Source organism: Sorex fumeus, unplaced genomic scaffold (assembly GCF_029834395.1).
Source record: "Sorex fumeus unplaced genomic scaffold, SorFum_2.1 ptg000003l, whole genome shotgun sequence".
Taxonomy (NCBI): Eukaryota; Metazoa; Chordata; class Mammalia; order Eulipotyphla; family Soricidae; genus Sorex; species Sorex fumeus.
Window position 1 is genome coordinate 48245711 of NW_026606060.1, and position 23126 is coordinate 48268836.

The 23126-nt window shown below is 41.9% G+C and overlaps 1 protein-coding gene across 4 annotated transcripts in view; it reads left to right on the forward strand.

Annotated features, from left to right (window-relative positions):
• The window catches only part of ANO4 (anoctamin 4), a 448648-nt gene that overhangs the window by 240660 nt on the left and 184862 nt on the right, over window positions 1-23126 (forward strand). For 3 of the 4 annotated variants that reach the window (XM_056116873.1, XM_056116889.1, XM_056116896.1), the window contains 2 exons: window positions 710-814; window positions 21479-21615. In XM_056116873.1, the coding sequence (XP_055972848.1) occupies window positions 710-814; window positions 21479-21615 (242 nt within the window). The remainder of the gene's footprint in view (window positions 1-709; window positions 815-21478; window positions 21616-23126) is intronic. The other variant, XM_056116883.1, reaches the window with a different exon arrangement.

The window sequence follows — 23126 nt, forward strand, 5'->3', positions numbered from 1 at the left end:
ATTAAGATTAACTTATTGATTAAGAAGCGTTTATAAATGTGTTATTGTTAGATACAGCTACTTTTTCATCTCTTGGTTCCTTTGAGTTTCTTAAAAATGGTGTAGGTGGTGAAACAGCATGAAATTCCTTTTACTTTAGAATACATGAGACACACTGCATACAAGAGAGGCTTAATTACTTCACAGAATAAATAACCAGCATTCTGGCCTAATTGAAAAAAGATGGTATATTAGGGAAATGCAACTGTGAGGGGAACTATTACTTTTTTCCCTGTGATATAAAGAAATCCGTAAGAATAAATTATTATTATTATTATTATTATTATTTTAAATGGTATAAACAGTTGGTGTTGAGTACTACTTTATTAGTCATGAATAAAATGATAATAATCTTAAATGTCATTGGGAATAAGCTAATAAGCTATAGTCCTCACCTGAAAAATTGTTGGTAAATACTGTGAAATATGTGATGTTGTAATAAAGCCATCACCTTACTTTTGTATTGAAAATTAAACTTTTTGGGTTCCATATGGAGCAAATAGCGGGTAATGTTCCTCATTGTTTTTCAAGTCATTGATCCAAGAGGGAGGTTCATTGGCAAACCAGCTGCCTGTTCTTTCTAGATTTTGACATTGGTTCTCCTGGGGACCGTAATTCTTGGCTCGCTGAAAACCAATGCAAACCCCATGAATATCTTTCATTTCTCTAGAAGGAGGTGTGGATTTGCAAGGCTACCAGCTGGATATGCAAATACTACCTGACGGCCCAAAGAGTGATGTGGACTTTTCAGAGATTCTTAATGCAATACAAGAAAGTAAGTTACTCTCACATTTTAAGTTCATCTTGCAGGGAGAAATATTTTAAACCTTGGGAGATTTCAAGAAACCTTTTAGAAACCTTAGATAACAACCTTTAAAAAAATAAAAAGATATTCTGCAAAATAATTTTGATACAATAAGAGATCGTGAACTGCAGTGTAATTTGTAGAAGAGAACTATGTATTGTTGGTGTCTTTTAAGAAACCGTGTAGAAAATTTAACAGATCTGTTTGATATGCTACAAAATGTAGTAAACCTCTCGGTATTGTGATTTTTTATTCATTATTTAATCATAACTCCAAAATGAAATTTAAGAGAGAGGAACTAAAGAGATAGTTACACTGAGTAGGATGCTTGCCTTACACATAGCTGATCCAAGTTCCATCCCAGGCACCTCAGATAGTCTCTTGAGCCCCAGACAGGGCATCTCCTGGTGTGTGCTCCCCACCCCCCAAAAAAATTGAAATAAAAAAAGAACACTATTTCTTAGCTCAAATATTTTGAAAGGAAATGTTCACTTTAAAACCAAAATCAAAAATTTATTTTTCAAAACAGGTTCTGGCATCGTTTATGATAAGCTATCATACACGAAGTGAATCTCTTTGAAGCATTTTCATTATTCAAGATTTACTGTTATTATACTGCTTTATTTGTGTTTCCACGTTTTCACTTAGACTTTTATCAAAGTACATTTATAAATCCAAGTTACAGACTGAGCATTGTGCATGGGGATGTGGTACCCTATATGTAAGGCTGGGTGTGAAGGTTTCAAACTTGAAGAGCATTACATAAAGAACTCTAGCACATTTGTACTCCTCTTAGCTTTGTGATATTACATTCTGATTCTTTTGACATTTTCTTACTAATTTTCTTATAAGTAACTTTAAACTTTTTTTTTAGTATCTGTTATCCCACTAGCCTTTATTCTCCCTTCTGACCATATGACATTATTGATAAATAGCTCTGACTTAAAGATAGGACAACATAGAGTAAGAGAAGTTAAGTGCCCAGGTGATGTGATCAATCATGACGATCAGGCTGGATTGGGGTCCCCTGCCCTTCATCTAATTCTGTCATGAATGTATATATGAGAGTGTGTTTAACACACTGAAGTGGAAGAAGCTGGCATGGAAGAAAATGGAGCCACTTTTGAGAAAATAGTTTTTAATGAAGACTCAGATTGTCAGCTCTTTGTTCTGGCTGGGCAATTTCTTTCTATTAGGTTAATGAACAAAGGAGGAAAAAAATTCCCGGTAGAATAAAAATCAAATTAATAGATGTTGGACTGGGAAAACCTTTTCATGAAAAGTTATACCATTATTTAATTACTTGCTTTGACTTAAAAGATGGTAAATGATGGAAGTTGGATTCTTCGCAGCTAGAGAAAATGAGCTTAAAATGGTTTAGGATCAAATCAACTTCTGCAAAATAAACCAAATGTTGATGACTTTTATAATTATCTCTGTGGAAGTATCTTAATAAAGACACAATTTATCTAATAAACTGTTTTTAATCATTTAGAATGGTGACCCCTTTAAAAACTAGTAAAAACGTAAATTTATGAGTACTTAATATTTAAAAATAAGAGGGAAATTCATTACGTTTTTTAATGTAGGTTTGTGTTTTCCAAAATATATCTAACACCTTTCCACCTTTAAAGAACTAATATATTATAAAAAATAAGACTTTTTTTCCTGAGTGGGCTTGGCACACAACCTGGGTCATTGCTAGTAGAAAAATATTTGTAGCAATTATCTACTTGAAATCTCTACTTATGTTCCTATGTGGTTAAAATTTTGAACCAGATTATTGAAATTTCTAATAAAAATTCAGGTTGGGGGTGCTGGAGAGATAGTAAGGCACTATACTATCCCCCAAGACACCCAGAAGTGATTTCTGAATGCAGAGCCAGGAGTAAGCCCTGAACACAGCGAGTTATGGCTCAAAAAACAAATAAAAAATTGCATAATTTTGTTCTTTGAGGAACTCTACTTTCTGTTTCATAGGAAGCTGTGAGAGACACTATGTACAAATGTGAAATACACATAAACAAATGTGTATCTGAACATCAGTAGAACTTACCTCTGTATTGAGATTAGCAAGATGGTGAAAATACTTCACATTTCTCATAATTTGATGGACATGTATGTGTTACTGTGAGTGAACCTCATGACCAGCCTCTAAGTGTATGTATGATTTTGCTTAAAAGATTTAATGTTTTTGTTCTTTCTCAGAGCTGCATAGTATTCTACAGTGTGTGCATATATCTGCCACAACTTCTTGATCCATTCGTCTGTAGTTGGGCATTTGGGTTGTTTTCATATTTTAGCTATTATACTAAATGCCATGTTGGTGAAGCCTTCAGGGTCAGGTGAATGAGACCAATTGTAATTACCAGTTTTGGCATATCGAATACACAATGGATAGCTTGCCAGGCTCTTCCGTGCGGGCGGAATACTCTCGGTAGCTTGCCAGTCTTTCCGAGAGGGATAGAGGCTTTTGGGGCGAATTGGCAACTATCGCCTGATCTGCCTATTGTCTGTCATCTACAAGTTGTTCACTCGAGTCATCCTAAATAGGATTGGCAGAACACTAGATGAAGGACAACCATGCGAGCAAGCCGGGTTCCGCAAAGGATTCAGCACCATCGACCATATCCACACGATAACCAAGCTCATTGAGGTTTCTCGGGAGTTGAAGATGCCGCTCTGTTTAACGTTCATTGATTTAAAGAAGGCCTTTGACAAAAAAGTATAGCCGAAGTGACATCTGCAATTGTCTGTTTATTGCAGCACTCTTTACAATAGCCAGAATCTGGAAAAAAATCTGAGTGCCCGAGAACAGATGACTGGTTAAAGAAACTTTGGTACATTTACACAATGGAGTACTATGTAGCTGTTAGAAAAGACGAAGTCATGAAATTTACATACAAGTGGTACTACATGGAAAGTATCATGTTAAGCGAAATGACTCAGAAAGAAAGGGATAGACATAGAAAGATTGCATTCATCTGGGAAACATAGAGTAACAAAATAGGAAACTAAAACCCAAGAATGGCCGAGATTAATCACTTAAACACATAACTTTCTGTTAGTCGTCGATTTGCTCGAGCGGGCGCCAGTAACGTCTCCATTTGTCCCTGTCGCGTGCTAGTGTAGCCCAATGTCATCTGTTCACTCTGGGAACATGAAGAGCCTTAAAGCGATCATTCATGATCTTCACAAAGAAGTCTGACCATATGGTAGGTGGGCGGCCACGCGGTCTTTTGACATCCCGTGGAATCCAGTCAGTAACAGCTCTAGTCCAGCGGTCATCTTTAAATCTCATTACGTGACCAACCCGTCTGATTTTTGACACCTTGGCAAATGAGACAGCGTCCCTGATTCTTGATCATCGACGGATGTCAGAACTCCAGATTTTTTCTCTCATTTGAGTGAAATGTGATATTCCAAGCATAGTTCTTTCTGTTCTTCTTTGGGAGACATGAATAGCGTTCTCATCCTGTTTGCATAGGGCCCAGGTCTCTGAGGCATATATTAATGCAGGAAGAACAGTGGAATCAAAGAGATGTGCCCGGAGCCGGAGGTTCTTCATCCTTTTAGCTATTTCTTCAACGTTCTTGAAGGCGTTCCAAGCTGCTCTCTTCCTCCTGCACAGCTGGGGTGCCAGGTCATTTGTCATGTTGACTTCTCGACCTAGGTACACATAGCTGTTGCATTCGGAGATGGTCGTTCCATTGAGAGCGAATGGGGCATCCGGAACGAGGCTGTTTCTCATAAACATTGTCTTCGTAAGATTCAGCTGTAGTCCTACCTTTCCACACTCACGGTCAAAGTCGGCCAGCATTTGTGCCGCTTGGCTGATGTTTGGTGTTATTAAAACAATGTCATCAGCAAAGCGGAGGTGGTGTAGTTGCCGACCATCTATCTTCACTCCCATTCCTTCCCATTCCAGTTGTCGCATGATGTTCTCGAGGGTGGCACTGAAGAGTTTCGGTGAAATGGTATCACCCTGCCGCACCCCTCTCTTGACATCAACGATCACTTCTTTGTAGAATGGTGAGATCCTGGTAGTGAATCCACAATACAGCTCACGGAGGATCCTGATGTATTGGGCTTGAATGCCCTGATTGGCTAGGGCTTCAATGACCGCTTCCGTCTCAACAGAATCAAAGGCCTTCTTTAAATCAATGAACGTTAAACAGAGCGGCATCTTCAACTCCCGAGAAACCTCAATGAGTTTGGTTATTGTGTGGATATGGTCGATGGTGCTGAATCCTTTGCGGAACCCAGCTTGCTCGCATGGTTGTCCTTCATCTAGTGTTCTGCCAATCCTATTTAGGATGACTCGAGTGAACAACTTGTAGATGACAGACAATAGGCAGATAGGGCGATAGTTGCCAATGTCATGGATGTCTCCCTTCTTGAACAGTAGAACGGCCCTGCTGGTTTTCCGTTGGGACAGAACCTTGCGTGCAGACAGGTAGCGAGTGAAGAGCCGATCCAGTGTATTGATGAGTACTGATGGCAGGTTCTTCAGGTGTTCAGGTCTGACCTTGTCTGGGCCGGGTGCTATTTGTTTCTTTACTGACGAAATGGTGTGTCAGATTTCGGAAGGGAGAACGTTGGGAACGACATATCCATCCTGTGGAATTTGGTATGTCGGCAAGTGGACATGGTTATCGAAGAGATTTGAGTAGAAGTCATGGATAATCTTCTCCCTTGCGTTCTGGAGGATGTGATGGATCCATTAGGACGTCGGAGGGCAGTCATCTTGGTCTTGTAGTTGGCGAAGGACAGGCGGGCATAATGAATACTTTTCCCAGCTTCTGCCGCATCTACCAGTACTTCTGCTCTTCTCTCTTTGAGGTCTTCCTTGATCGCATCTCTGCACTGCTTTGCGAGCTCGGACATTAGCTTGCGGTTGCCTGCAGCATGCGCCAAACCACACTGGTGAATTAGCTCAAGAGTTTTCGAAGACAGGCGTTTTTTTGTGGCTATCTCTCTCTTGGCGTTCCTCGCACATTCATGGAGGTGCTGAACCAGTCGATCGTATTCCTCGTCAATGTTGTCAACAATGGCATCTTCCCATGTTGCCGCAATAGTGCCAAAGAGTTCCCAGTTGGTGGTCATTTTGGGAGTTCTCTTTTTGAACTTTGCAGCCCTTTCTCCCCGCTCTGTGAAGTAGAATTTTGCACGAAGGAGACGGTGGTCCGATCCCATTTGAAATTTTGGGGCAACAGTGACATCGGTCAGGCAAAACCTTCGATTGAATATGATGTGGTCTATTTCGTTGTGGAATCGTCCACCGGGAGACTCTCATGTCCAACGTTTAGATTCTGCCTTCTGGAACTGTGAGTTACCATGGATGGTCTTGGTCGACATGATGAACTCAGACAGTCTCTCACCCTGTTCGTTCCATTCTAGGCCATGGGTCCCGATGTGAAGTTCTTCAGCTGATCTTCTCGGTCCTATCTTGGCATTAAAATCACCCACAATGATCTTGTAGAAGGTGTGGTCTTCTTTATAGAACTTCTCCAGCTCCATGTAGTACTTCTCAATTTCTCTTTCATCATAATGAGATGTTGGTGCGTAGACAATGAAGATAGAAACTGCAGGCAGTGAGCCACATCTATTCAAGTGTAAACATCTGATTAGTCTGATTCGGGTTGTTAGGCATTCGAATGAATCAATGCTCTTGGCCAAGTTTGTGTTGACATGGACACCGACGCCTCCGACACCTCTTTTATCGCATGTTCCGAGGAAAAATTCTTCTCCAGTGTCGAAAACGGCATGGTGAGATTCGTGCCTTCTTGTCTCGGTCAGACCAATGATGTCGTACTTGATCATTCGCGCTTGTACCATCAGGTCCTCGATGGATGCATCTGATGCTAGCGTACGTGCATTGAAAGTACAGATGATCATTTTTGTCTTCCTTCGTTGTGGCAGCCTAGTTCGGCCTTGAGATTTTGTCGGCCTCTCCTTTCTCATCCTTCTCAGTGCTGCCATGTCGGTGAAGCCTTCAGGGTCAGGTGAATGAGACCAGTTGTAGTTACTGGCCGAGATTAGTACCAGGAATTTTACTCCATGACCTGGAGGCCAACCACACATACTAGGGGAAAAGGGAGCTCAGATAAAGAGGAGAACACCAAATAAAGGTGTTGGGAAGATCCTCCCAGGATGGGAGAAGTATGCTGAAAGTAGACCATAGACCAAACATGATTGCCACTCAATGTTTCTTTTGCAAACCACAACACCCAAAAGGTGATAGAGAACAAAAGGGAATGCCCTGCCACAGAGACAGGGTGGGATGGAGGGGATGGTGGGTGGGAGGGATACCGGGATCCACAGTGGTGGGAAATGGGCACTGGTGGAGGGATGGGTATTTGATCATTGGATAATTGGAACCCAAGCACAAAAATGTGTAAGTCTGCAACTGTACCCCATGTTGTCTCACTATTAAAAAAAATGAAATGCAAAAAAAAAAAAAAACCCTAAAAAAAATAAAGAAGGCCTTTGATTTTGTTGAGATGGAAGCGGTCATTGAAGCCCTAGCCAATCAGGGCGTTCAAGCCCAATACATCAAGATCCTCTGTGAGCTGTATTGCGGATTCACTACCAGGATCTCACCATTCTACAAAGAAGTAATCATTGATGTCAAGAGAGGGGTTCGGCAGGGTGATACCATTTCACCAAAACTCTTCAGTGCCTCCCTCGAGAACATCATGCGACGACTAGAAGGGGAAGGAATGGGAGTGAAGATAGATGGTCGGCAATTACACCACCTCTGCTTTGCTTATGACATCGTTCTAATAACACCAAACATTAGCCAAGCGGCACAAATGCTGGCCGACTTTGACCGTGAGTGTGGAAATGTCGGACTACAGTTGAATCTTACAAAGACAATGTTTATGAGAAACAGCCTTGTTCCTGACGCCCCATTCGCTCTCAACAGAACGACCATCTCCGAATGCAATAGCTATGTGTACCTAGGTCGAGAAGTCAACATGACAAATGACCTGGTACCCGAGCTGCGCAGGAGGAAGAGAGCGGCTTGGAACGCCTTCAAGAACGTCGAAGAAATAGCTAAGAGGACGAAGAACCTCCGGCTCTGGGCACATCTCTTTGATTCCACTGTTCTTCCTGCATTAACATATGCCTCAGAGACCTGGGTCCTATGTAAACAGGATGAGAATGCTATTCAGGTCTCCCAAAGAGGAATTGAAAGAGCTATGCTTGGAATATCACATTTCACTTAAATGAGAGAAAGAATCTGGAGTCCCGACATTCGTCGACGATCGAGAATCAGGGACGCTGTCTCGTTTGCCAAGGTGTAAAAAATCAGATCGGCTGGTCACGTAATGAGATTTAAAGACGACCGCTGGACTAGAGCTGTTACCGACTGGATCCCACGGGATGTCAAAGGACGGCGTGTCCGCCCACCAACCAGATGGTTAGACTTCTTCATCAAGATCATGAACGATCGGTTTGAGGCTCTTCATGTTCCCAGAGCGAACAGATGCCATTGGGCTACACTAGCATGCGACAGGGACAAATGGAGACGTTACTGGCGCCTGCTCAAGCAAATCGACGACTAACGGGAAGTTAAATGCTACTAAGTGCAGCTCTAAGAAAGAACAAAATCATGCAGCAACACTGATGGAACAAATGGGTATCATGCTGAGTGAAGTCAGAATGAAAGGATAGATACAGAATCATCTCTCTCATGTGTGAAACTTGAAGATACACAGTGGCAAAGGTGTTAATGTGTTATGCATGAGACCTTGTCAGTAACTGTACTGTAAACCGCAGTGCAAAAATCTATAACAAATAAAGCATCTGTCATAGAGTAGACTGGTGGGGGGAGGCAAATGGGCAGGGGTCCATTGGTGGAAGGAAGTGGACACTGGTGCAAGGATTGGTGTTAAAACATTGTATGTCTGAATAAACATAATTTCATGGGGACTAAATAAAATATATCTTTAAAGTTATGCAATGATATAGCAACAAAAATCCAGAGGCATCATAAGAAGGGAACTGAAGCATGCAAATGATTTGAGGTGGGTGAGAGGCAGAGGGGGCAGAGTTCCTTGAAGGAGGGAGATGGGTACCCTGGTGATGAGTGCGGTGTTGAAATTGTGCCCGTAAGAAGCCATTATTAATCATATTGAAACCATCATTAATAGTATTAAAACCATTATTAATAAGATCATTATTAAGTAATAGAAAATTTTTAAATAATAAATACAAGATTTTATGAATGTTTGAGGGAGGCCAGGCACTCTCATAGTGTTCTCCAGTATTGTTTCTTTTCATAATTTTTATTGTTTGTGGAAGTGGGGTTAAGGGTCAAAGGCAGCTGTGTTCAGGGGCTATTTTTGTCTCTTTGTGAGTGAGCCCTGCAGTTCTCAGGGGATCATATGTTGTGCCAGGTATCAAACTGGTCATGGCATTCAAGGCAAGCATCTTACCCCTTATATTATCTCTTTGGCTCTATATCTTTTCAAAACAACCCTAAATCAATACTGAAAGCATTTTCATCATTTTTTTATTATTTTATTTTTTTATTAGTGAAACACCACGAGGTACAATTATAGACTTAGAAATTTTTGTGCTTGGGTTTCAGTTATTCAATGATCAAGTACTCATCCCTCATTTTAATCATTTGATCAAGTACTCATCCCTCATTTTCATCATTTTTTAAAGTGAAAAAAACAGTCTTTCTTCCTAAGGCTACCTTATTTTAAATATGATGGAATTAATATTGATTCATGTGTCAATTTTTGTTCTGCTAAATTAAAGAATAAATCAAATGATGAGGAATAGAATATTTTGAATTTGAAGAATTTTATATGGTTCCATCTCAGTGTAAGTCCCCATGATTTTCATAATTTCGGAACATGTTTTTCTCTGTAGTACTTATTCACTGATGGATTCATCTGTTCTCAAATAAGCTGGTCATCCCAAGTTGTTTTTCAACTTTCCCTGTATCACAAGCAGCTTGAAAGGACAAGAAGTTATCTATTCATACATCTATCTATTTTACCTGTCTCTGGCAAGATGCTATATAAAGCATAATATTTGAAATCAGTGGTGAATGGTTTTAGCATACTGTTCAATTCAGGATAAGTTGGAAACTTGTCAGATACGAGCTTGTGTTTTGTTTGTTTATTTGGCTGGTTTGGGGGGGGGGGCAGTACTTAAGGCTTACCCCTGGCTGGGGATTATAGGGAATTATTCCTGGTGGTGCTTGGAAGATCATATGTGATTGAGTATTGAACATGGGATTAGCTGTGTGCAGGCAGGGTAAGCACCTCCTCACTATATTTTCTGTTTTGCCCACAGCTTGTGTCTTGATCAGAACAACTTGACTGTTTTCTAAGAGAAAATTATTTATTTGTGGTAGTATGATGTTAAGGAGAGGTGAGTGTGTGTGTGTGTGTGTGTGTGTGTCTCATTTTTACTTCTCTTAACATTCTCATCCATAACTCCCCATCCCATCATAGCAGCCAGAAAGCAAATAATTTTTTTACATGAAACCCTACAGTACTCTTCAGTGGTATCCCAGTTTCAGTGAAAGGAAGGTAGAGAATGGCTCTTTTGCATCCCCGTTGGAGACAGTGAGGGGGGCTGCGGGTTGCTGTAGCTGTCTGAATTGCCAGCTCCGGCTGAGATTCTTATCCAAAGAAGGTACAGCTCTGTTAGGGTTCAGAGATGTTTGGAAATTGTGTGAAAACAGTAGTCTTTCTTCCCTGGTGTTTTATTGTAGCTTCATAACTTTAAGAAGGATATGGAGTATAGCTGCTCATTAAATTTTGTTAATGAATGAATCCATGAACAAATTCCACAGCTGTCTTGAAAGAGTAAGGATCTCCACAGTAACCAGTATGATTTGGGGATGTGAGTGATCACTTTTAGTGCACTGCTTCTTCTAACCCCCCTGGAAATTTTAATAGCATCCTTGTTATGTCCGTACAACAGCCGAAATATCAACAGTTACTGAATTAAATCATCCTCCAGTCAACGAATGGGATGAGAACTTGAAGTCAGATTTGACTCCATGTATTGATGACAGATTTATAGGGACCCTTTTCACTCTTGAGTTTGTCTAGAGAGATTCACTCCCTCCGTATACAGTCTGAAGACCTTTGAGTGTCTGTCATCTATAACGACATTCCTTTGTGCTTCTACGTGTGCCTATGGGATCTCATAGCTGTTCCTCCATGGGTGCTGTCCTCTGCTTCAGAGACACAGTCATTCCTCAGTGATATCCCGGAGTAGATTTTAACTTTTTGTGCCCTGATCACAGCCATGTCATTTCAAAGGAGAAGAGTAGAGAACACATATCGAACAAGTAATCTTGTTTGAAAACTCTGTGGTTGGCCTTTAACCTTTTTCATTGAATCTCTCATCCCTGTATCTTCCTTTCTAAAGTACTCAAAGGGATTTAGTTGTAGTAAATGCATGGAAAGGCCATGGCATGGTGCCTGACACACGGTAAGCACTGCATGAAGGTTGGCTGCCAATTTGTCTTTGTTCCTCTCAGCAATCCTGAGTGGTAGTATCTCTCCTACAAAAAGTAGAGTAATTTGGGGGTAGATTAAGAGGGCAGGTAGGGTACTCATCTTGCATGTGGCTCCCTGGCACCCCATTTAGTGCTCTGAGTATTCTAGGAGTGATCCCTGAGTGCAGAGCTAGGAGTAAGCCCTGGACACCATCAGGTGTGATTCAAAAACAGAAAACAGAGAAATTAAAGAGTAAGTTAAATAACTTATTGCAATAACTAGTGAGTGGGAGAATGAGAATCTTAAGTAAACTGAATCTAAAACACATGTTCTTCCAGAGAAGGGCAAGTTATGGTATACTTTGAGACTCTCTAATGCAGAACCTTTGACGCTGTGTAAGATAACTAAGGCTGTTGATTAGAGCTTGAATTGGTCTTGCTTCCTGTCCTCCCCAGGGTTGTAAGAGGTGTCATCATCACCTGCCTTGTTATGGAAATAATCAAATAGTCTGTCTTTTCTTTAGAATGAAGTAATAGCAAGAGAATAATAAATCTGATGCCAAAGAAATGAGTTAGTGGTTTTAGCCCATCATGGAAAACCCCACACCATTACTTATGCTATTTTATAAATTACACATTGAGGCTGAGCCAGGAAATGCCCATGCCATCAGTTTTTGATGAGGACCACATGCGTTTGAAAATCTCATGACTTTTTGGGGTCAGAGTGATAGCACAGTGTGTAGGGTTCTTGCCTTGCATGCAGCCAACCCAGGTTTGATTCCCTGGCTTCCCTGAGCATCACCAAGAGTGATTTCTGAGTGCATAACCAGGAGCAACTCCTAAACATTGCCCAATGTGACCCCAAAAACAGAACAGAACAATCTCATAATTTTTTCTTTTGGAAAAAGCATATTTTGATTCTCAGATATTTTCAAATAAATTTCCCTTGACAAATAAATAAATAAATAAAGATGCCCACTCTTTGCTCGAGCGGGCCCAGTAACGTCTCCATTGGAGACTTTGTTGTTACTGTGTTTGGCATATCGAATACTCTCGGTAGCTTGCCGGGCTCTCCGAGAGGGGCGGAGGAATCGAACTCGGGTCGGCCATGTTAGCCACTTGTAAGGCGAACGCCCACTCTTTGAGTATGCCCAGTTTGAACCCTGGATATCTTGTCCTACTTTTTCTTTGTTGAGATGATAACAGGATTCTATGTTGTCATTGGTGTTCATTCCTGAATATAACAATGGTACATTCTTCTTCCCACCCACATATTTTTATATATCATCTCTATGCAAGGGCTGGAGCGATAGCATAGCGGTAGAGTGTTTGCCTTGTGTGCAGCTAGCCCAGCAGAGCCGGGTTCAATTCCTTCGTCCCTCTCGGAGAGCCCGGCAAGCTTCCGAGAGTATCTCGCCTGCATGGCAAAGCCTGGCAAGCTACCCGTGATGTATTCAATATGTCAAACACAGTAACAACAAGTCTCACAATGGAAATGTTACTGGGCCCGCTCAAGCAAATCGATGAACAACGGGAGGACCGTGACCGTAATCTCTATGTAAAATAGATCATAGAACTTTGGGGGAGGGGTTAAAGTTTTATTAACTTTAGTTAAATAGTAGGTGTGGGTAGGTGTGGGTGGCAGGTATAAGGCTTTATCCCCAGTATCCTCTTCATTCTTTCTAGAACCCCTAAGTTCCTTAAAAGAATCCTGCAATTCTGGTGAACATACTTTGAAAACCACTGGCCTGATGGAAGGGAATAAAGCCAGCTACAGAAGGATTTATGTCCTTTCCAATTCTTTTAGTTATTTATTTTGAATTCTCCACATTAGACCCTCTGTGTTTTTTTCCCCCTTGTTGGCAAAGCAGGCAGTCTCTGCCTTAGGGACTTTATCAGACTCATTTAAAGAGTAATGAACATCAAGAGTCTTCGCTTTGCTAGTGTCATATAAATGCTAAATAGGGTTTAGCTTTTTTCAATCCTAGCCTAAGGTGCTCAAATCTGTGTTGTGTCTGTGTTTGCCTAAATTTTTTAAAACATTTAATTTGATCTATTTGTTCAATCTCAAAAAGTGTCAGACCATCAGGCTGCAGATGCAGAGTCTGGCTTTATTCAGATAAATGTTAAAACTGTGACAAGATAATTACTTGGTGGTTACATGACTTCCAGTGCTTGAAAGCAAACATAAGAACAGTAGTGCACTTACCACTAAAACAAGCAAACTACAAATTGCACAAATTGGGGGTGGGAGGCGAGTGGTGGTCAGCACAGGGTTAGAGGTTTGGGGGTCCCCTCCTAGTCATCTGGACTTACTCAGTCTCCCTCAACCTGACTTCTCCTCATACCCATCTCCTAAGATGTGCTGAGAAGGAAGTGAGCCTGACACCATGTACCTGCACATCCCAGCCTGCGAGCTCTTCCTATTTGGGTCACGTAAATAAGCTCTGCTAGGAAGAAGAAATGTTTATCAATCTTCCTAACAAGATCATTAGAATAAGGAAAAGAAACAGTTCATGTTATTTTCAACCCAATTTTACTTATTGTATTTTATTTTTTGTTTTGGAGCCATACCCAGCTGTGCACAGGTCTTACTCCTGGCTCTGTGGTCACTCACAGATCACTCCTGGTGGGGTTCCGGGGAACCATTTGTGGTGCCGGGGATTAAACCTGTGTTCGCTGCATACAGGGCAGGCACCTTACCCATTGCACTCTGGCCCCAGATTTTATTTATTTTAAGATGGACATGGAGCCCCTCGCCTGTCAAGCCTTGTGTCAGTTTTGATTGTGTTTTGATGTTTCATCTGAAATGGCCTTCAAGAACAGACATAAAGATGAATTTAACATAAACAGCAAGAGCTAAGCTTGTACTACGAACTATTATATTTGACCTTTGCTTCCTAAATGAAACCTGAAGCTTTCTTTTCAATTAATTTTTTTTATTTGCATGTTTCTAGCCAGGCTTTTAGTTCACTCCTGTGAAGTATCTTCAGAATTCTGAGTATCCAGGTATAATAATTTAGAACTCAGGTCAGGGTAATGACATGGCATTTCAGAGAACAAAGTTAGTTACCTGGCTGCTACTGCAAGCCTGTCTATGTCTTCATCAGTGATCTTTAATTTTACTTTCTTTTCTGGGCATCAGAAATCAGGAGTTTAAAGTACTCCTGTGCTGTCATGAGAAGGCAGTGTGTGTGTGTGTGTGCGTGTGTGTGTGTGTGTGTGTGTGTGTGTGTGTGATTGAGAAGTTGCCGTGGGTTCTGCTGCATTTCAGAACTAAGAAAGACTGAAAGAAGGGAGCCGTGAGTTGATCTCTGGCTCTCTCTTTTTCACTCTTTCAGACTGCTTCTGAAACATATTGACTGTATTTTTCCATTGCTTTAGAGTACTGCTTCCTCTATTTTCATCCTCTCAGCTAGAAGTATGTGACTCGCCACTCACATCGTGTTTATGTTTGGACCTCTAGCCCTGAAGTGTTGGTTCAAGGAACAAAAGGCAGACGAGAATTTATTTCAGCCTTTGCAGTTTATTTGTAGTCTGACTCCTCTAGAGAATGAGCGATGGCTCACATCCCATTTGATTTTCACTGAAGAGATAACGAAACAATTGCAAATATCTGATGAATGTATTCGGCCCTGCTGCAATAGATGTGCCTGGTGACATATAGGATGTCAGGATCCGCTTCCCGGTTCCCTGACCTCTCGGTTCTGCCTCTCCTCTGGGATAACGTAGCCCAGAGGAGATGCCCCTCCACAGAAGTCTCTTTTCAATGCTGAATCTGTTGCTTTACTCAGACTCTGTAGAGGATTTTTGGTCTCCCAAACTATTTGAGATTCTTGACCTTTGTTCACTAGCTTTTGTGACTGCTGTTTGGTTCCCAGGTCTTTTATAGGTTGATTGTCTGCTTGTTGCAAAAGAGAATTGTTTATGTGTCTCCCTTGCTTTCCCCGATCCATGCTATCCACCAAGCCCCTCACCCATCTTTGCCACCCATGTCGCTTTGCACAGCCCTGCCTGTGTCCAAGACATTGGTTGTATTGAGTTTTTACATCCTTTTTCTCTTGTCATTTCTTTGGTTTTTGGTTTTTGGTTTTGGCTGGAGCGATAGCACAGTGGGTAGGGCGTTTGCCTTGCACGCAGCCAACATGGCCGACCTGAGTTCGATTCCTCCGCCCCTCTCGGAGAGCCCGGCAAGCTACCGAGAGTATTCGATACGCCAAACACAGTAACAACAAAGTCTCCAATGGAGACGTTACTGGGCCCGCTCGAGCAAATCGACGATCAACAGGAGGGCCTTTACCTTTACCTTTTACCTTGGTTTTTTCTTTAGGGGTCTCCCAAACTAGTGTTCAGGGGTCCCCGGGCAAGTCCTGGGGATACTGTCCCAGGTAGGTTGATTGAGTGCTATGGCTGGGGGCACCCAGGCTACCCTGACAGTGCTTAGGGCCTTCATAGTGGTGGGGTTCGGGGCAGTCAGTGCTGGGGATGGGGATTGGAGCCTCTCCAGCCTCTTGAACTGTGTGCCCACCCCACGCCTATCACTCAGTTGACACCTCAGAACATTTCATTCTGTTGTTTAATGAGCTTAATAGCAGAATTATAGCAGGCAGACAGTTATCACACATTTTCTCTGCATTTGAGTAGTTATCCTAAGGGTGGGGAACCACAGAGAGATGAGCCTGTTTGGATACAGAGTGTGGTTGTGATGTACAAGTCTGTAGCTACAGAGGGCCTACTCCCAGGTCCTGCCCCGTGAAGCTGTGTAAGCAGGACCACACCCATCCTATCCAGAGCAAAGCCCAAGGTCAGAGCAGTGGCACAGCAGGTAGGACGTTTGCCAACTTGAGTTCAATTCCCAGCTCCCAGTATGTCCCCTGAGCCCTAGATGATTGATTCCTGTGTGCAGAGCGAGGAGTAAGCCCTGAGCACTGTCAGTTGTGAGTCCCCCCAACCACAAAAAGCAAACAAGAATGTCAACCCACCCCTAGTTCAGCTCAGTGTCTCATATAGCGGGCACATAGTCAGTAGCTTGAAGAATAAATAAATGTTTCTTATAAAGTCATGTTTTTTTATTTTTAAAAATGCATAAATAATGAGAGAAAAGTCAAATAAGTGAAAAATTAAATGAAATTGCAGGCCAGGGAAATAGCTCAAAGAGGTTGGATATATTCTTTGCAGGCTCAAGACCCCACGTTCTGTTCCTGCTACCACATGTTCCTCTTCCATCCAAGCACCACTGAGTATGGTCTTGCTGGCCCCTGCATCACCATGCCCAAGTAGCACCTCATCACTGCCCCTAACACTGACCCACTGGACTCAGTAGTAGAGCATTATTGCAAGTGTTCCCTGATTCACCAGCATGATTCAAGGAAGGGGGCAGGTGCTACTACAAGTAAAAACTTTGGATGTTGGGGTTGTTTTCTTCTTAATAAAATAATGAATTGGCATCCAAATATGTTCTGTTTGGAACCTAAAACTTGCATTTCGAGCTGATATATCAGAAACAATGCTGAGGTGTTATTTGCAATGGCTCTACCTTCAGCACTTTTCATTCTCAGGGTTCAACTGGGCACTTCCTGACAGTCCTGACAGTCCTGCACGTCTTGTCTCTGCTGAGGTTCTGGAGACAGTGGCAGGTGGTAATGGTGTCTTGCATGACTCATTCTCTAAAAAACAGACTTCTGCTCATTTCCTGAAAGCACTCCGGTACCATCAGCCCCATGACTCCGAGAGAGAGAACTGGATGGGTGGAGCGCAGGATAGTGAAGAGCATCAGTCCCCTTTGCCAAGTCAGCCAATGCCTCTAGAAGCAGAGTCAGACTTTTAGCACAGAATGGATTTTCTTATCTTGGTTCCCCACAGCACTGTCAACATTTGGTACTGAATACCTTGTGGTTGTGGGGTTTCTGTGTGTTGGTGGATTTTAAGCAGCATCCCTGACCTCAATTGTCTTCACAGTCTCTGGATATCCCCATCATATCATCAGTCAAAAATTGATCAAAAAGTATCCAGACACTGCCAAAAGGTGTCAGGATAATGGTTTAGTCACAGTTAGGCACGCCAGAAGTGAAGGACTTTATTAAACAGATTATGCCCACAACAGAAAATCATAGGACATGGCCTGGTAGCTTTCTTTCCTTGAAGAATGAAATGGAGTGGATGCATGAAAGAGAGGAAGAAAGAATGGAAGGATGGATCATGAATGATTGGATAGGAAGAAAGGAAAGAAATGGGGGAAGGAAGAAAGGAAGAAAAGGGGAGGGAAGGAAGGAAGGAAGGAAGGAAGGAAGGAAGGAAGGAAGGAAGGAAGGGAGGGAGGGAGGGAGGGAGGGAGGGAAGGAGGGAGGGAGGGAGGGAGAAAGGAAACTCAAGTGTCTCTTTATGTGAGCCAGTCCCCTGGACATGCATCTCCATGTTCTCTTTAATGTCACCTTTAATCTCATACCTGATCTCAAACTATCTCATGTGTCAACCTTTATAAATACCTATTTTTCCTTTTTGTAGTGATAAGACTCAAATGTTAACTTAATATTCCAGAGTCTAAAGAAAAGGTTCCCCAAGTTTGGCTTCATTCAGCACACCCCTGGAAATCTTCCACCTTTAAATGAACAAAGAGAAAGCGTTCCCAGTCACACCTGAGGCTACTACTGTCCCCCCTGCATTGTTTCAATGACCCTGGAGTGGGATGTGCGATGTCACCCACTTTGTTGGTCTATAGCTAACAGATCAACATGGCTAGAGGATCTCCTGTGTGTCAGCCATCCTGCCCACGTGCGCACGTTCTCAATTCATCCTCTCAGCTACACTGATAAAGACAGTTTTTGTTCGTGTCTCACTAGCAAGGAAATGGAATCATAAGATATGAAGCAGTGTGTTAATGTGTTAATGTGAAGCAGTATGATAATACTAAGCCAGTTTAAGGGGTTTGAAAGACTAAGCAGATCTCTCAACTTTGCTAAACTAATATCTTATCCCCTGGTATGTATCCAGTCAACATCCACTTGAAATTTAATCTCTGTCTACTTGAAAGCATAATCAGGATCTGATTGAAATTGTGGAGCTGGTGGCATGTGGCTAAGAATCATGTTAGGAGAAATCTGTGCTCACAATCCTGGAGCTATAAACTGCTGGAGAAAAGGGGGACTATTGGATATCATTGGACCATGAGCCCCTTAAAATGATCAGACAGGCATTCAGCAGATAGATGTCGAGGGCCATCCACGCCAGGACCTCCGTATACCCATTGAGAAAGGCATCGTTCCTCCCCCAATGGAACTCATATTCCAGTAGGGTAATCGTTCAGAAAACAAACGAGTAAACAGCCAGTTGTGATCAAAGCCGTGAAGAGAATGTGCAGCAAAATAAGGTGAAGGGAGTTTCTCTATGTAGGGTGCTCAGGGCAGTTGATTTTGATTTAGATGTCACCCAGGACACTGAATGTTTCCCTGAAAATATTAGGTTCTCTCCTTAGCACCTAGCACATAGCATAGATGCTTCTAAATTTTGGCTCTTTAGAAAGACCTTGATTTTTTTTTCCTTTATAACCTCTGAGTCTAAAAATCCTATAGTCAGCATATTAGCTTCCTTTTGCTGTTGTAGCAAATAGCCACAAACTTTGACTCAAAACAGCACCTTTTGGTTACCTTACAGTGCTAGAGGTCAGACTTCAGGATAACAGAAAAATGATGTTCCTTTCGGGAACCACCTTCATTCACTGAGTTGTGGTCCTATGTTGTCTTCATTACCAGAAACAATCTTGTTTTCATCTCTCTTCCCTCTCCCTCCCCCACTCCTTCTCTCTTTCTCTCTCTTGCTTTTTAGAGATTAAATTTCAGAGATTAAATTTCAAGTAGATGTTGATTGGATACATACCAGGGGATAATTCAGTGATATGGACCCACCTATGCCACGCAGAATGATTTCCCCATTTTAAAATCTCCTTGCTTCAGTCATGCCTCCAAAGTCCTTTTATATTATTATCTTACATAAGTAACAATGATTTTATATTCTAGATAACCTTCAGCAGTCATGTTTCAGCCTCCCACAGTAAGCTATGCACCTTAATTTTTATTTGAATACCATTTTATTCTACAGATGAAAAACTTTAGCTGAATTGATCACCTGAAAATCATACTTAGTTAAAGTTTTAGAATTTGGCCATCCCAGGAAGGAGTGTGGTTTATTCTAGCTCTATTTATTGTGTATAAATGTATATACACATACACAAATATATAGTACAATATATTGTATTTATAATATATATGTATGTATATCATACTACCACAATTTTTATTTGTTTTATTGCTATGCAGGCAGGAATTCATGATACTTTCATTTATCTAATTACCATGGTCCCCATTATCCTATATGGTTTCTCAAGCATACCAGGAGTGATCCCTGAGCAAAGAGCTAGGAGTAAACTGTGAGCAGCGCTGAGTTTGCCTCTCCCCATAACAAAAAGTAAATAAACAAAAAAAAAACCTGCACATAGCTTCTGCCAAGCTAAAAGATCCTTAGCGATATTTAGTTTTTCTTTTCGTTGGTTTGTTTTGTGGCAGTGCCAGGGATGGAATCCGGGCAACATACATGCCAGGATGTGCTCTCTACGTATCCTGTCAACCATGAGCCACTTTTTTTGTTCTTGTTTTAGGGCCCTTCCCAGCAGTATTCAGGGGTTACTCTGTGCTCTTCACTCAAAAATTACTCCTGGCAGTGCTTGAGGGACCACATGGGTGCCAGGAATCAACCCGGATTGGGTACATGCAAGGTATATGCCCTATACCATCTGTTTTATCCCTCTGGACCAGGAACCTTTTTTTAATTGAATCACTGTGAGATACAGTTACAAGCTTTCATGTTTGAGTTACAATCATACAATGATCGAACACCCATCCCTCCACAAGTGCAAATTCTCCACCACTAATGTCCCCAGTATACCCCCCGATCCAAACCTCCCCCTGTCTCCATGGCAGACAATTTTCTCCCATACTCTCTCTCTATTTTGGGGAATTATGGCTTGCAATACAGATACTGAGAGGTTATCACGTTTGGTCCTTTATCTACTTTCAGCACATCTCTCCCATCCCGATCGATCCCTCCAGTCATCTTGGTCTTAGTGATCCCTTCTCTATTCAAGCTGCCTTCTCCCCAAGTTCATGAGGCAGGCTGACCTGGAACCATTTTTAAAGCATCAAATCAAAACATAAACTTCAATTGGAGTGGATGATACTGATATATGTGATTATGATATCTTTTCTCGTTCACTGGCACTAGATTTTCCTTTCTGGTGTGTGTGTGTGTGTGTGTGTGTGTGTGTGTGTGTGTGTGTGTGTGTGTGTGTACTGGCATATGATCTCTGTGTTTGGGGCTCTGATGTGCTCTCTGTGTTGACATGTTGTTAGCATCAGCAGTCTATAGCATGAACTTCTAAATCATTCACCTCATGATTTCCAGTCATGATGAGAAGAAAGACAGAAAGTCTAACTACTGATGGCACTTTTCAGGGGTCAGGGTGGGTCATACTCTGCAGTGTTCAGATCTTACTCCTGAGTGTTCAGGGATCACTTCTGGCAGGGCTCAGGGGACCATATGAGATGCTAAGGATCAAACCAGCCAAGTGCAAATCAAGCACTCTACCAGCTATAGTATCACTCAGGACCCAGGAAGCCTTTTTTTTTTGCATTAGACTTCCTTTATTAGACCTTAAAGGTATATCACAGAAGAAACAATTTAACAGTTCTTATTGGACCATGCATGTGGCAGTTTTACGGTATAATGTTGAATGAGGGGGAAAGTAAGGATCATCACCCAGACAGTGACTTCACAGAAATCCTCAGTGAAAATGAATACCGATGGGTAACCATCTATAGGAAAACAAAATGAACCCAGGTCATTTCAGTATTGTGAAAGACAAATGCTATTTATTTTATGGAGGTTCTTTCCTTTACAATTTGCTTAGTCTTATCTAATAAAGACACTGTTTGGTCAAACCTGCTTTGCGTCTGGCATCTTCTCTCTTAGGAAATAATATGCCTGCCACTCAAGCTGCTACTGCAGGGAGCACCTGTGAAATGAAAGGGGGATGCCTTCTCCTTCAGCACTATCTATAAGGTCCCAGATTCCTCACTTGTCTCATAATGTGCTTACTTTGCTTCTAGTGGCCAAGGATGTCAATATTCTTTTTGATGAGTTGGAAGCTGTGAACACCCCTTGCAAAGATGATGACTCCCTCCTTCACCCCGGAAACCTGACCAGTACTTCAGATGACGTTAGCAGATTGGAAGCAGGAGGAGAGGTAAGACTTTGACTTCTTAAAAAAAATACCACTGTGGAAGTGGAGGGGAAGGAGATGGCTCTCGCTTCAGACGTCTTCCTTGCAGTTGGGAGGCTGTAACTTGGATCCCCAGTGCCACCTGAGTGCATGAGTGCTCTCCTGGATGCCCTGCCCGAGATTCTAGGCTGATGTGCTCTGAAATGGTGGTGCTGCCACATCTTTTCAGCTGGATATGTATGTGTGAACACCGTGGTGCAGGCTAAATACAACTAAAAGGACTGCAATCCTGGATTAGCACTGTGTCTCAGTATGTGAGCAGCGTAACCTGGCAAGCCCCAGCAAACACTGCAGCTCAGCATGTGTGCAAGCCCCAGTCCTTGCAACATCAACATCAGCAGAGGGAGATGACGCAGTGGGGTGGGGTGAGGGTGAGGGTGTGTGGGTATATATAATTCCTAATCAAGATTGAAGCTTGTGAAGTTATTCCAGTGGACTGTTCCAAGTCTTCATATCTTTGTAAATTCCTGGAAAACAGGGCAAGTTTTTCCTTCTTTGATATTCTTCATGGCTTTAGCACATTCCAGGACACCAACATACACCTAGTTCTTATAATAAAATGTCAGTGGGGCATGCACGTTCCTTCTTATACATGACAACATGCCTTTCATCCAAGAGTCTTAAGACTGTCCATTAGTTTAAGGTGAGGTGTGTTTGGAAGCAGCAAAAGTCAGTTTTTCAAGTCCAGTTTCTTGTGTAAATTCCAAGCCCATGGACATAGATCAAAGTCTAAACATAGCCATTTTGGCCAGGATTGTGGTGAGAACGAAACCCTCATCCACTGTTAGTGGAAATGTGATCTGGTTCAACCTTTATGGAAAACATTGCAGAGATTTGTCCAAAAAATGTTATAGAGCTCTGATATCACCCAGTAATACCACTTCTTAGCACCTATCCCCCAAACACAAGAACAGTCATTAGAAAATGAATATATGAATACCTGTATTCAATACACACTTAATACAATAACCAAAGATATATAAATATTCCAGATGAATAGATCAAGAAGTAGTATATATACACAATGGACTCTATGTAACTCTAACAAAGTCATGCAATTTGCAGCAACCTTGATGGAACTAGAGGACATCATGCTAAGTAAAGTCAGTTAGAAGAAAAGGGATAGACACAAAATAATCTCTCTAGAATGTGGGACTTAAAAGATACACAGCAAGGTGGCAACAAAGGGCCAAAGGCCAATGGGAGAACTGATCTGCATAACTGAGTTGATGGTAGTAAGGGCTGAAATTGAAGGGCATTGGGATCCTTAGCAGAGGGAGATGGGTGCACTGCTAAGGCATGTGCATGAGAAACCATGATAAATGGCGTTGTAAACCACAGAATCTCAATTTAATAATATTTTTGAAATGTCCCCAGCCCATGGAGCAGTGGCAAAACTCAGATTCATCTTCAAAGGACTGTACTGTCTGGAGCCTCTCACTTTCCATTGGCTCCTGGCCTGGAAACCCACTGCA